General features: G+C 37.7%; 1 protein-coding gene across 1 annotated transcript in view; it reads right to left on the bottom strand.

The window, feature by feature from the left end:
* Positions 1–1,290: 1,290 nt before the first annotated feature.
* LOC129095960 (glycine receptor subunit beta-like) overlaps positions 1,291–12,609 on the bottom strand; it is a 35,261-nt gene continuing 23,942 nt past the window's right edge. The window contains exons 6-11 of the mRNA XM_054604578.1: positions 11,906–11,988; positions 8,190–8,327; positions 7,462–7,614; positions 4,593–4,741; positions 2,593–2,751; positions 1,291–2,058 (exon numbers count right to left, since the gene is read on the bottom strand). Of these exons, the coding sequence (XP_054460553.1) occupies positions 1,765–2,058; positions 2,593–2,751; positions 4,593–4,741; positions 7,462–7,614; positions 8,190–8,327; positions 11,906–11,988 (976 nt within the window). The 3' untranslated portion in view covers positions 1,291–1,764. The remainder of the gene's footprint in view (positions 2,059–2,592; positions 2,752–4,592; positions 4,742–7,461; positions 7,615–8,189; positions 8,328–11,905; positions 11,989–12,609) is intronic.

Below are 12,609 nucleotides of genomic sequence, written 5' to 3'. Positions count from 1 at the left end.
GAGAAACTGATAATTTTGAAGTGGCCTCTTATATTTTTCCAGAGCTATATATATATATATATATATATATATACATCCAGCACATATGTGTAAATTGGCATTTCAATTTCAGTTCAGGAAATAGCGGTGATCCTTGTCAGGAATTAGGGATGCCGATTACCGTAAAACAACTCAGAAGAATAAATCCTTCAAATGTTCACACATGCGTGGTACAAATCGGGTAGGAATAAGTACGCACATGCGCAGAACGGATCGGGGACTGACATGTACATGAGACAATGACTGAAATTTAGTTGGCTAAATTTGTAGACAACAGCTAATAATAATAACAGAATAACGTTCAACAGCGGCATACAACAGCTAAACATATTTATGTTTGCTAAAATACAAAAAAAGCAATATGTGTACATCACATTGACTACTGTATATTTGAGTAGGTTATATACTGTACATAACCATACTACGACAATAGCATTCTTCTACCAATTTCATATTTATTTTTAAACTATTTGCACCCTGCTTACAATTTACAGAACGGCTTCACCTGTACTTCAATTTCTTTATACAACAGCAGTTTGCTAGCTACAACAATAGCATTGCTAACGTAACTACCAGTAAGCCAAGCTGATATGCAGGTAAACAATTTAAACTGTGTTTGGTTTTAAACGTTACCTCGGTCATGCATGCATCAAGACCACAAACACACGTAAAAGTTTGACTTACTTTAAGAATGCAGCTGCGCCTCAGACTGTTGGGGTTTGTAGTACGTTTGCTTTTGAAATACCTGGAGCTGGATCCGCCTCCTCTTCCTCCTAGTTTCATTTCTTAACGTGTTATAAATGCACAACTTTTACTTTTATGGGAAGCTATTTCTTCTTTCCGGCTGTCAGTGTCCTAGCTTAATTTTTATTGTACAAATTGGATAACGGAAGAAGCGGACGCCGTGGTGCTCTGAATTACATTGCATGTCTTCATTCTATGTGACAATGACACAGGCAAAGCGTTAACAGCGTTACGACAGCATCGGCTATGGAGAACATTTGCATTAGCAAAAGTAGGACAATGAAATTAGCCAATACCCCTAACTGTCATATTTCATTAAACAAAGTGAACAATTGCAAGAATTATACTTCATGCACAGATCTAGAAGGATATACCTCATGTGGCACCAATCATTTTTTAAAATAAGAAATTATACATGAAATAAAAATGAAACCCTAGACTGTTGTGATGATGAAATAACATCAACTTTATATGTTTGTAATGATTTATTGAATTGCTTTACTCTGTTTTACAATATACTTATTCATTTACTCTTTGTATATTCTTACATATTTTTGGAATGTCTTACATGTGTTTAATTAGTGTTGGGCATTTTGGAGCTTTAGACCTTTGACATAAGTGTTTCCAGTAAAAAGCATGTATTTCTAATGCACAGCGTAGGTGTCTTGGTTCCACCACAGAAGGGTTTAGTTAACGTTAAATACATTGTGCTGTATCACACAGAGACACACATGCAGTGCCTACTTAAGGCCTGGGTTTAAAGGGGATTCAAGCAAACATCCCCAAGGTTTGGTAGGTTTGGCGATTACAGTTACTCCCAGGGAACACAGCGGTCTCCGAATCTGCAAACATGGCTCTGAAATAGTACATGTTCAATTTAATATTTTCTGTCATTCTTAAGGTCAATGAAGTTTCAATATCAGTATGGTGACACACTATGGGATACAAACCACTTAATTTCCACAAAACTTCTTCTCCCTCTCACAGATAGACAGACCAGTAGACAACATTGAAGAAGAGGAAGGAGAAGGGGAAGAGGGCTCTTGCATAGAGGTCAACGCGTTTGGCGGCAGCAGGTATGACAGGTTTGGGTGGCGGTGGTTTCTTGTTTGCTTTGTTCTTGGACTTGTGGGCTCCTGACACTTCAACTGCTTTACCATAACAGTCAAAGTTGGAAAGTTCAAAGTCTCGTGGTAAGGATCCCACGATGCTGAAGTCATTGGAGCGAAGGTCAGACTTTGAGGTGCAAACTTTCTTACAGCGTGTTTCTACCACCTGGTCAAAGACAGAGACAGAGACTGAGTGAAGTCATTTCACTTTAAAGAGTGTCGTCAAATGGTTTGAGTCTTGTTCTCACAGTTTTCTAGTCCACGCCCATTGCCAGGGGAGAATGCTGGAACCATTATCATTTTTATTATACATTAATGATTGGAAATGTGCCTGCTTATGGGATGTCTTTGTTTATGGGTATGATGCTGCATTCCCAACAACACACAGTCTCAGCAGACAGTCTGTTGAGCATTTAATTAAGGGAAAACTTAAGCCATTGTTTTTTATACTCAAAATAGGCTTAAAAGAAGAAGACAGACATTAAGATGTATAGCTTGGGCATTGGTTGTATGCCATTCTTACTTGTTAACTCCTGTTACAAGTTTAACATTATTCCAAATGAGCTTGTTTTTTTTATTACATTTATTATTATTATTTATTCTGATATTAATAATAGCATCCTACTGATGTGAGACCAACCAAAAATAATGTAAGCAACATAAATATATTCATGCACGCCAATGGTCAAGTTGTGTTTACCTGCAGAGTGTTGACATGTATGGGTGTTCCACCCGTCCCATTCACTGTGTTGTTAGCTTTATTTGAAGCCATCTTTCCTTCTTTCTCTTGCAACTCTTTCTCTTTCTTTGCCATTCTGGCTTTCTCCTCCTCAATCCGTCTGGGACTGTTCAGCATCACCTAGAGAAAAGAGAAAAAGAGGGAAACACAATGAGAAAGAAAGACAGAGTGAGAATTAATGGATTTTTGTGAATTTCATGGGCACAGCTTGCCTACAGAGATACTTATGACATTTGATAACTTGCCACCGTGGGTACAGTGGTGACATAACTTTCAAAACAACCCTTAATTTTAAGAGTAACTCAAAAACACCACTTTGATGATTGACATGATGATTGATTCAGGTCATAATATTGACATCTTAGTACAACATTTTAGAATTCTACATCTTGTGTTCTAAATATGCGTAGCAACTGCCCTCCACTTGTCTAACCGCCACTATTACAATTGAATTTCGCTATTAGCTAGTGATGATCAAATGATGAAAGCCAGGTCAGCTGTCTTAACGTTAACACACACCGTTTAAACAAATGCATCTCGTATTAAAACAGCTTTCACTAAAAAGACTTTAAACTTTCCAGCGCTACCCAGGAAATATAATTTAACACCTGAGCACATTTTTTTTTTGCCCTGCAATAATATTTTTGAGAGGCTTGTGATGCTTCAACCTCAACAAAAATGACCACATGCTTCAGAACAAGTGGAAATTGCAAAGTTGTGCAGTGATTTGGCATGGGAGTGGCCGGCCCAAGAACACTCCAGGGTTGGGATAAGTTATTTTGATGTTCATTGGTGGAACCATTGATCTCATATTTAGGAACTTATTCATATATATGTTTTAATACAAACAGAAAGTCAGAAATGTTGGATTTTGTGTGTTACAAACACAGGTTTGAGGACTTTAGGATGCACACTAACCCTCCAGCTTATATGATGATACATTTCTTTACATGGATCAATAGACTTTAAATAGTCCAACCTCCCAACATTTCATATGCTGGATAAAAGTCCAGGCATTAAGAGATCTATATGCCCATATACAGTCATAGCCATAGCGCCACCGTCCGCCAACAGCCTTATGAGAGAAAGATCATGCAATTTACATGACATTTACACGGTGGGCTGTACATATGATATACAGAAACAATTGCTAATAATTAATATGTGTTCCCTAGCAACACATAGTGGACAGATGAAGTGCTACAATAGTTCCAATAAGTCTTTTTTAAGCATTTGGAAGGCCTTAGTTGTGACAAAGTTGCTTTGATATCCACAAAACTTGGTAACCACATTGAGTTATTTCTGTGTATTTCATGTGTGTGGACTCAGCAGAGATAACATTCAATGAAAAAAAAGTGAATCTACATGAGAATACAGAATGATAATCACTTGTCATTTTTTCATGATTCCTGTAACTTCAAATACTTTATACAGCACATCACATGTATTCTTACATATGGATATGGAAAAACACAATTTTAAATCAAGCTCCCTTTACTCTAACACTACAGGAAAGATCTTCAGAATATTTTCCACTCCTTTCTGTTTACATACCATAGTGAATACTTTTTCTTTTTTAAATTGCCCTTGGGGTGGCTGTTGATGCCTGTAATATCATTGTGATTGCTGCCAGTAATTTGTCACTTTGCCACTCGAATGCATTGGCTGTATTGAGGCCTAACTCAAGGGACACCACATTTAAACCTGACAACAGTCCTTGTACTGTACTAGTTTCTGTTATTGATATTTTAAATTCTCATCTACAAAGTATTTGTTTGAAACTGATCTAATTTCACCAACCAGTCTGGAGCTCCTTATGCTGAGTCATAGATGACTTCCCCCCCTGGTGTACCACTACTGTTGCTTGATTCTTCTTACATAATCCCAGATTATTTAACTCAGCGATGGGTATGGAGATGTACTGTATATGTACAGCTGTGTGTTTGTGTGTAAGAACTGACCTGCACCACAGCGTATTCCACCAGTGATGAAAAACCAAAAAGAAGACAGGTAATGAGCCAGATATCAATGGCTTTTACATAGGAAACCTTTGGTAGCTCTGATGCCAAGAGCATACTCTCACTGGAAAGAGAGAGTACTGATAGAATACCTAGAAACACACAGATGTTAACACATTAGTGCCACCACATGGGAACATTATTTCCAGATAATTGACATTTGTGTCAAAATAAATCTGCTTAGATGGGAGGCCAAAGGGTGATTAAAGGAGGGTAGAGTGGTTTGATGAATCGATGCATTTATGGCCCAATTGGATTCCTGAGAAAATTGAGAAAATCAATAATAAATTAGATATTTGCAATAATTTATCTATAAGAACACATTCTCTCTTGGGGAGTCTTCTAAAAAAAATGATAATCTGCTGTGAAGACCAGTATCAACCATTTTAGTCTGGGGTGCCCTGGAAGCTCACCGGGTAGAACACATACCATTATGGCTGAATCCTTATCACAGCAGCCCAGGGCATGTCATCCCCTCTCTCTCCCCAGCCTTCCCTGTCTGTCTATCTTGCTATCCAATAAAGCAGGAATCCAAGATACAGGGTACATCCCAAGTCTCTTGAATGGTAAATTGTTCTGGTCCGCCATCTTGAAGGCCGTCCCAAAGCTCTTATTTCTGTGAGCGAAGAAGGACTTCCAAGGACCCATGAGCAAGAATACACAGGAGCAGCACTCACGTAAGGGCCGTAAAATAAAAGTTTTTGAATGGACGCTGCGGCTGATGTGAGGGTCCCGGGACAGAGGACGTCATACGTGTACAGATTGTAAAGCCCTCTGAGTCAAATTTGTGATTTTGGGCTATACAAAATAAGTAAATTGAATTGCATATCATATTAATCTGTAAAAAAAAATAGTTTACCCTTGTGTTAGGACAGGGATAGCAGAGGTAAAAAAAAACAAAAAACTTCTACAACCACATTGATAACCAGGGGTCTCATTTATAACTGCTGTGTACACACAAAATAGGGCCTGTAATAGGCATACACCACTTCCCACAAAAAAAAGTTGTAATCTATAAAAACAAACTGCTCTCGCAAAAACATTACAATCCATATCCTCAATTTCAGTCCTGATCATGATGCAGGCCCAAGGCACCAAAACAAAACTTAAATAAATAATTAAATTGCGGCCCTACATGAATGCATGATTGAGGAGGGAACAAATGTTCAGGTTCCACAAGCGCCTTGATTTCTGTGTCCGAAAAGTTTTTTTTCTTCCTCTTGGCAGGTACCGTGATTCACCGCACAGAACCGTTCATTGCACACTCATTTCTATGCATCAACATTCACTTCTTCCTCTATTTTTTATTTTTTTTCACTCCTGCCAACGATGAATAAATGAATCCATCAAGATGCAGCATGTGAATACAGTATGTGAACAATTTGGAATTAATCTTTAAGATTCTGTCATTAAATGCTTATCCACCGTTGCACTTTATAAAACAGGCAGCAGAATTTGTTCTGGAATAACATAATGATGAAACTGACGCAAAAATGGATTTGAAAATTCACTGAGAAGTCTGGGTAGCATCACTTGTGTTCACCTGTAATTGACAGCAAAATAAGTAAAAGCCATCACTGATGCGGTGTGTAACTCACTTTAGTTATTCTATGTCTGAAAAGAGCTTATGTTCGCCCCAGAAATAGAGTGGCACACTAGCTGTATTTGCAGATGGGAAATTGGACTTGGCACACCTCCACTTAAACGTTAAGACTACCAGCCCTGACAGAAGAAGACAGAGGTTCTACCTTTGGCAACCAGTAAAAGGAGCGTGGACAATCTCTGCACCACTGTAGCCTAAATTCGTCATGTCTTTACCTATCATTAGGTCATCTTTGTCTCCAGCAACACAGACATTTCATTCTTTTTTATGAGGGCCCAAGCTGTAAGGGCTACCACAGAGCCCACACTCTCACTTATTGCACTCGCCTGAATAAATGCTATTATTATAGTTGAGGTTAAAGCCTACAGATTACAGTGTAAAGTGAACCATCGAATCACTTGTCCATCAAGACTGAAGACAATGAAATTCAGGGACAACACTGTTCCTGTAAAACCGGGTAGGTCTGTATTCACTATTACAATCATTAAAAAGCCAAAGCAGCATTTGCATACATTTGGTATACCGCCAGTTGCTTGTGTAGCATACAAGGTCTTATGCCAGTTTATGATGTGCTAACATGCTCTGCTTATGTTAGCTCAACATCTTTTAACATAGAAAAGTTACATTTTAGAATAGTATATCTCCTTCCAACCTCTCTGGTCACGAGTTTCACTTTTTAACAACGTTTTATCACTACTATAGCTTGAAATCCTAAAAACCATCCTGAAAATGGAGAAAATCTGAAACACTTTCATGAGAGTCTATGGAGCAGAGCCGGATGTGAGACTTTGGTTAGAACTGATTATTGTTACTGATGATTAGGTTAGGTAAGCAAAACTGTATCCAACCAGCTAAATGTGTGGCTCTTTCTCTTCAGGATACTATTCCAGCTGTTTTTTCCCCTCATTATCTCCTCTGGCTTGTCGTTTTAACTCCTGTAGAAAGTCCCTCTATATGAGGTCTATCTAGTACAGATACAGCAACCTGCCTCAATTCTTGGATTAAGACACAGCTGTGTTTCATGAAAAAACATTAAATATCAGTCCCTGGTTGCAAATATCAGTGAGCAAGGTCAGTGATACTGATATTTGGCAAAAAAAATAAATATATATAGACAGTGTCAGAATTCTCCAGTGTTTGGTTCATCTACCTGAGAGTGTGTATAATTGATATAAATACAGCATGTAAATAGTTATTTGTGGTACCTACCCAATGGCACCCTCGCAGCTGAGGCATCAGGGTTGATCCAGAAGGATAACCAGGACAAAACGACAATCAACAGAGTTGGGGCATAAACACCCATCAGGTAGAAACCGACCTGCCGACGCAATGTAAAAATCACTTCAACGCAGGTGTAGTATCCTGGAAACAGACAGAGAAGGAGTTATCAAAAAAAATTTGTTTAGATAAAGCTTTATCTTCACTTAAAAAATAAAGTCGAGCTTACTCAGTTACAATTGAACGAAGAACAGTTTCCACTTATTTAGTGTGATCGTGCAAAATTCTTAGAACGGGATACTTGTGGGGTTCGTAGGTGCAGCAAACTTTGGGTTCTGACGTAGAGGCTTTGGTGGATTAGCCAAAAGCTGAACTACTAGACAATGTAGCATGTAGAAGAATAACCTCATATCTCCTGTTAAGTCCCCTTTATTACCCACTGAGCCAATCAAGATAGAGATTATAAAGCACATTTGATTATAATGTCATTTGAATGAGTCAAATAATATATACTTTTTTTAATTCAGCACTATGAATGCATTTATAAAGGGGCATTAGTTTTGCACACAATTTTTTTAATACTGCGTTTAAAGTTAAATTATAATGCTTGAATATTACCGTATAACCTTCGAGTTATATACCAAAAAACAGTTGATCTAATACAATATATAATATATATACTTTTTAAATTTAAAATAATATGATTAAAATATACTGACCTGTTCCTTGATAGTATTTTGTGCAGTTTCCATATTTGATGTCCTCTTGTTTAATGTCGAACTGAGGGAGAGCGATTTCCTCCATCTGAACTGGGTCAGACTGCCACATGAACACAAGATCACTGGTGGTATAGCCAACTAAAACATAAAAATGAAAATTCATAATCTTTATGTTCAGCATCAACACCTTTTCCACTCAAGACATTAGTATCAAAACTCAGCCCCCCACGACCCTGAATAGGATAAGTGGTAACAGATAATGGATGGCTGTTTTGCCCTTTTCTCAGTTTTGTGTAACCTTTTTTCCAAGGCTGCATATTGGTGACAGACTTTATAACAGATTCTGTGTCTTCAACCACTCCAACTTTCACCCCTTCAGTTATGACCATAAACCATGACGTGGGCTTGGAAAATGGGCATGCCAATTTAACTGACCACCCTACTGGAAGTCCACCAAAATTATGATTTCACCTTGGATATATGTCATTTAATAAATGTACTTGACTGTATATAAGTCTGCGAAAAGCCATTTATAGCTTGTTGAAGGCACAAGGTGTGTTTATTAATAACAGGAAACTGGTACAGCACAATTAACTGAGACCTCATGACATCTTCCCTACTTAAAGCACCATTCTTTCAGAGGCCAATGCATGTTGATTTTTCAAAGTACACTTTCCATGTAATATTGCATTCAACAGTAAACTATTGTAATAACGCTCAATATCTTTATTAGTGGGAAACGTGTTTGACACGGCCGTGTACTTGTGTGACCATCGGACACTGCACGCATGAGTTTGACGGTGTTTACTGTGTGGAGTGCCTGCTGCTGGAAATGATGTGAAGCCATTTTTTCACCAGTACCTGTTTCCACTATGTCGCGTTATAGAACATGCGCTAAACATGCATTATGTATGTGAAATCTGAAAAAGATCTGACGGTTTTAATTTTCATGCAGAAGCATTGAAATTCAGGCCACCGCCTATGCAACGCATTTTTTACGAAAAGTCACAATTTTCACCACAAAGAGTAATCAAGGTGGAGGGATCTGATTAATTTGCCAGGAAGAGGTCATTAAAGTACAAAAGCGTGTAAGTGTAACTTCCTGTTGCCAGTACATCTACTGAAATTCAAAACGGCTGACATCCTGTTGGATTTAGGGTACAACATTTCAAACATTTAGGTGAAACTTTAAGGGGAAGGCTTCAACTTTGAAACTTTTTGGAGTGCTAAAATAAGATAAAATAAGATAATCCTTTATTAGTCCCGCAGCGGGGAAATTTGCAGGATTACAGCAGCATAGGGTAAAGTGCACACAAGATACATAGTAAATGCTATGGAGCTAATTTGCCACACCAGAACCCAAGACCCATATTGCATGTGCTAACTTAAAAAAAAATCTGTAGCACCAAACACCTTCTTTCACATTGAAGGTAATTGCAGGCAGTTGTGCACTTTCGTTCGTGCACAAATTAGGAGGTATTTCCAATGTGTAGCAGAGCCCTTCCATTTTAATTTTCCTGGGGCTCAAGCCCAAATAATTTGAGTGCAGCTTTGCATATCATTCAAAATGTAAGCATGTGAAGACATAATATGTGTGAATGCAAGATGGTGTTTGTAATTTAACAGACTGTCAAAGTAAAAGCAGGTCTCTTAATCAACTTTGTGTCAGCGGGTGTCTGACAGAGAGCCCTGAGTGACTCCCAGTGGAAGAGTACAGGAGAAATGGCATTGCGTCAGTTCCAGGTGAAACTGTAGAAAGGAGGTTTTGGCTTACAAATGAGATATGTAGTATGATTTATAACATAAAGTTTGCAACTTGCAGATTGATTATATTTTAAAAACCTCACAATCCATACTCTATGTCATTGCTTGTCTCTAAAACAAACTTAAAGGTCAATGACTCATTTTAGCATTTATTAAAAATTCCATGTGCAAATATAAAGAAATACAGAGACAGAAAGATCAACAGCTGATGATGGAGTAAGAGAAGCGAAAGAGAGGGCAGAATGTGTACAGATTGTAAAGCCCTCTGAGGCAAATTTGTAATTTGTGATTTTGGGCTATACAAAATAAACTGAATTGAATTGAAATGAATTGAATTGAATTGAATTGAATTGAATAGAAGATGATTGAGAGGAAATACTGCACACACTACAATACATAAACTGTATCTCAAAAAAATTGTGTGTCAGTGAAAGAAAACCCTTTTTTATAATTCAATAAACAAATTTTAACAAACAGTGGTGGTAGCAGTATTCCGATTTCCACTTAAGGAAAAGTAGCAATACTCAAGTATAGAATACTCTGTTACAAGCAAAAAACCTGCATTCAAAATGTTACCCAAGGAAATGTACAGCACTTTAATGTGGCAGCTGGTTAAGGTGGAGCTGATTTTTATTACTTTATATACTGCTGGGTAATTTACTCATCAGGTATTAGTTGATCATATTTTGTTCTATTAATCTAAATTTGTAAAGTACTTAAAGCTGTCAGATAAATGTAGTTTAGTAAAAAGTACAAAATCCCCTCTGATATGTAGTGGAGTAGAACTATAAAGTTGCTGAAAACGTAAAACTCAAGTACTTTAATAATGTATTTCAACGCAATTCGTCCACAGACAGACATCATCTGACCAATAGCTTCCGTGTGGTTGCCGCTACTTAGTTTACCTTTCATCCCTATACAGCCTACATGTGTTTACTTTTTCACTGAGACAGACGAAACTGTCAATTATTGCTCAGCTTTGGGAAGAGTAAAGATGAGGAGACTGAGAGAAAAAGAAAGAGAAGGTGATGCAGATGATCGGATTAGCATTATTCTGATCCACACAAGAAAACCAATATTTATCAGGGGGTATGCCCCCAGACCCTTGAATAAGCTCAGTTTTTGGACATCTGTATTTCTATTTCATGAGTCTTACCAAACATGTTAAGTGTGGTGCAGATTTGACCAGGTACGGTCGATTGACAGATTGTTTTAAAATTGCAAATCAAGTTAAATGGCTGCAGTGCCACGGAAACCACATACCATGAAACCTCTCACTTTAAATAAACTTTTATTAAAAAGGTCTTTAGATAGTACTAACAAAATCTGAAGTCAATCTGATAAACTACCTTGGAGTAGTTCATTAAAGTACAGCGCCTGAAAATGGAAAATAATAATTTAAAATGGCCAACTTCCCGTTGCAATAAGAGCATGACCCAAAGAGACTTTTTGTATTTAATATCATAAACGAGTAGACTGGAGAAGAGAAGAGAGTTATGCTAGCTTTGATCTTTGCAAAAATGATCTAGCTTTGCAGCATTCATGCAAGGTATAAAGTGCCCTGCAGCAGCAAAGTGGTAGAAAGAAATGAGTGACTACTGTAACAACTACCTTTTAGGATAAATTCACTGTTCATGAAACACAAACTCATTTCCAGAGAGACAATTAAGTGATGGTGATTTATTGGAGGATGACTATAAAAATTGCTAGTTTTTCTCTACAACAGGAAATCTAACTTGACTTACATCAGCCAGGTTTCTGTTATTTGTTCAGCTTAAATGTAATCAAATGCCCTTATCCTGACTTTAAGAATAGTTACAGTTGACTTTAATACCTAAAAGCTGTTTCACCTGTAAATATCAAACATTGTATATGTGTGTGTGTGTGTGTGTGTGTGTGTGTGTGTGTGTGTGTGTGTGTGTGTGTGTGTGTGTGTGTGTGTGTGTACTCACAGCTTTCCAGCTGCATTTTACACAGCTGTGTGTCCATTGGGAAGAGTTGAAGATCCAAGGGACAAGACAGAGTCACTGACAGCCTGCACACAGAAACACACACACACACACACACACACACACCTTTTGACCTGATGATAGCACTAGTTGAAAAGTCAGGAAAATGTATGAGTCAAATTCAATGGCAGTCCTTCCAAAAGTTGTTTTAGGTATAGATATTTTATTCTGGAGCAAGGTTGTGGACCCACGTCACAACAAACTAACATGTACTTGTGGTAACTATGAAAGACACCAGCGGTTGAATGCAAAAGCAGCGGCTCGGTGGCTGCGAGTGAATGCTATTTAAAGCGTGAAGGATGTTGTGGATTACGACGGAAAGATGATAGAAACTGAAATGTGATTATAACATGATGACGAAAACCTGATAAACTTTCCTCAGGACCTCCAGGTCACTAAGTGGTTTGACTGAATTTACCATGTGCCTTACAGACTCACAGCAGATGAGATACAACAACTGGCGTCAATCTTGACACTCAAACCAATTTATGAAGAATAAGACCCCCTTTTTATTCTAATCCGTGGGTTTATGATTGATTCATAATTGAGTATTTAATAACTGTTACATATTTTGACAATACTTATTTTAACAATTTTAAATCAAATCTGCTACAAGCAAAAATACAAGTGGAGTCATGGGGATTGAT

The sequence above is a fragment of the Anoplopoma fimbria genome, chromosome 9 (assembly GCF_027596085.1).
Source record: "Anoplopoma fimbria isolate UVic2021 breed Golden Eagle Sablefish chromosome 9, Afim_UVic_2022, whole genome shotgun sequence".
Lineage (NCBI taxonomy): Eukaryota > Metazoa > Chordata > Actinopteri > Perciformes > Anoplopomatidae > Anoplopoma > Anoplopoma fimbria.
This window is presented reverse-complemented; position numbering and strand designations above follow the sequence as displayed.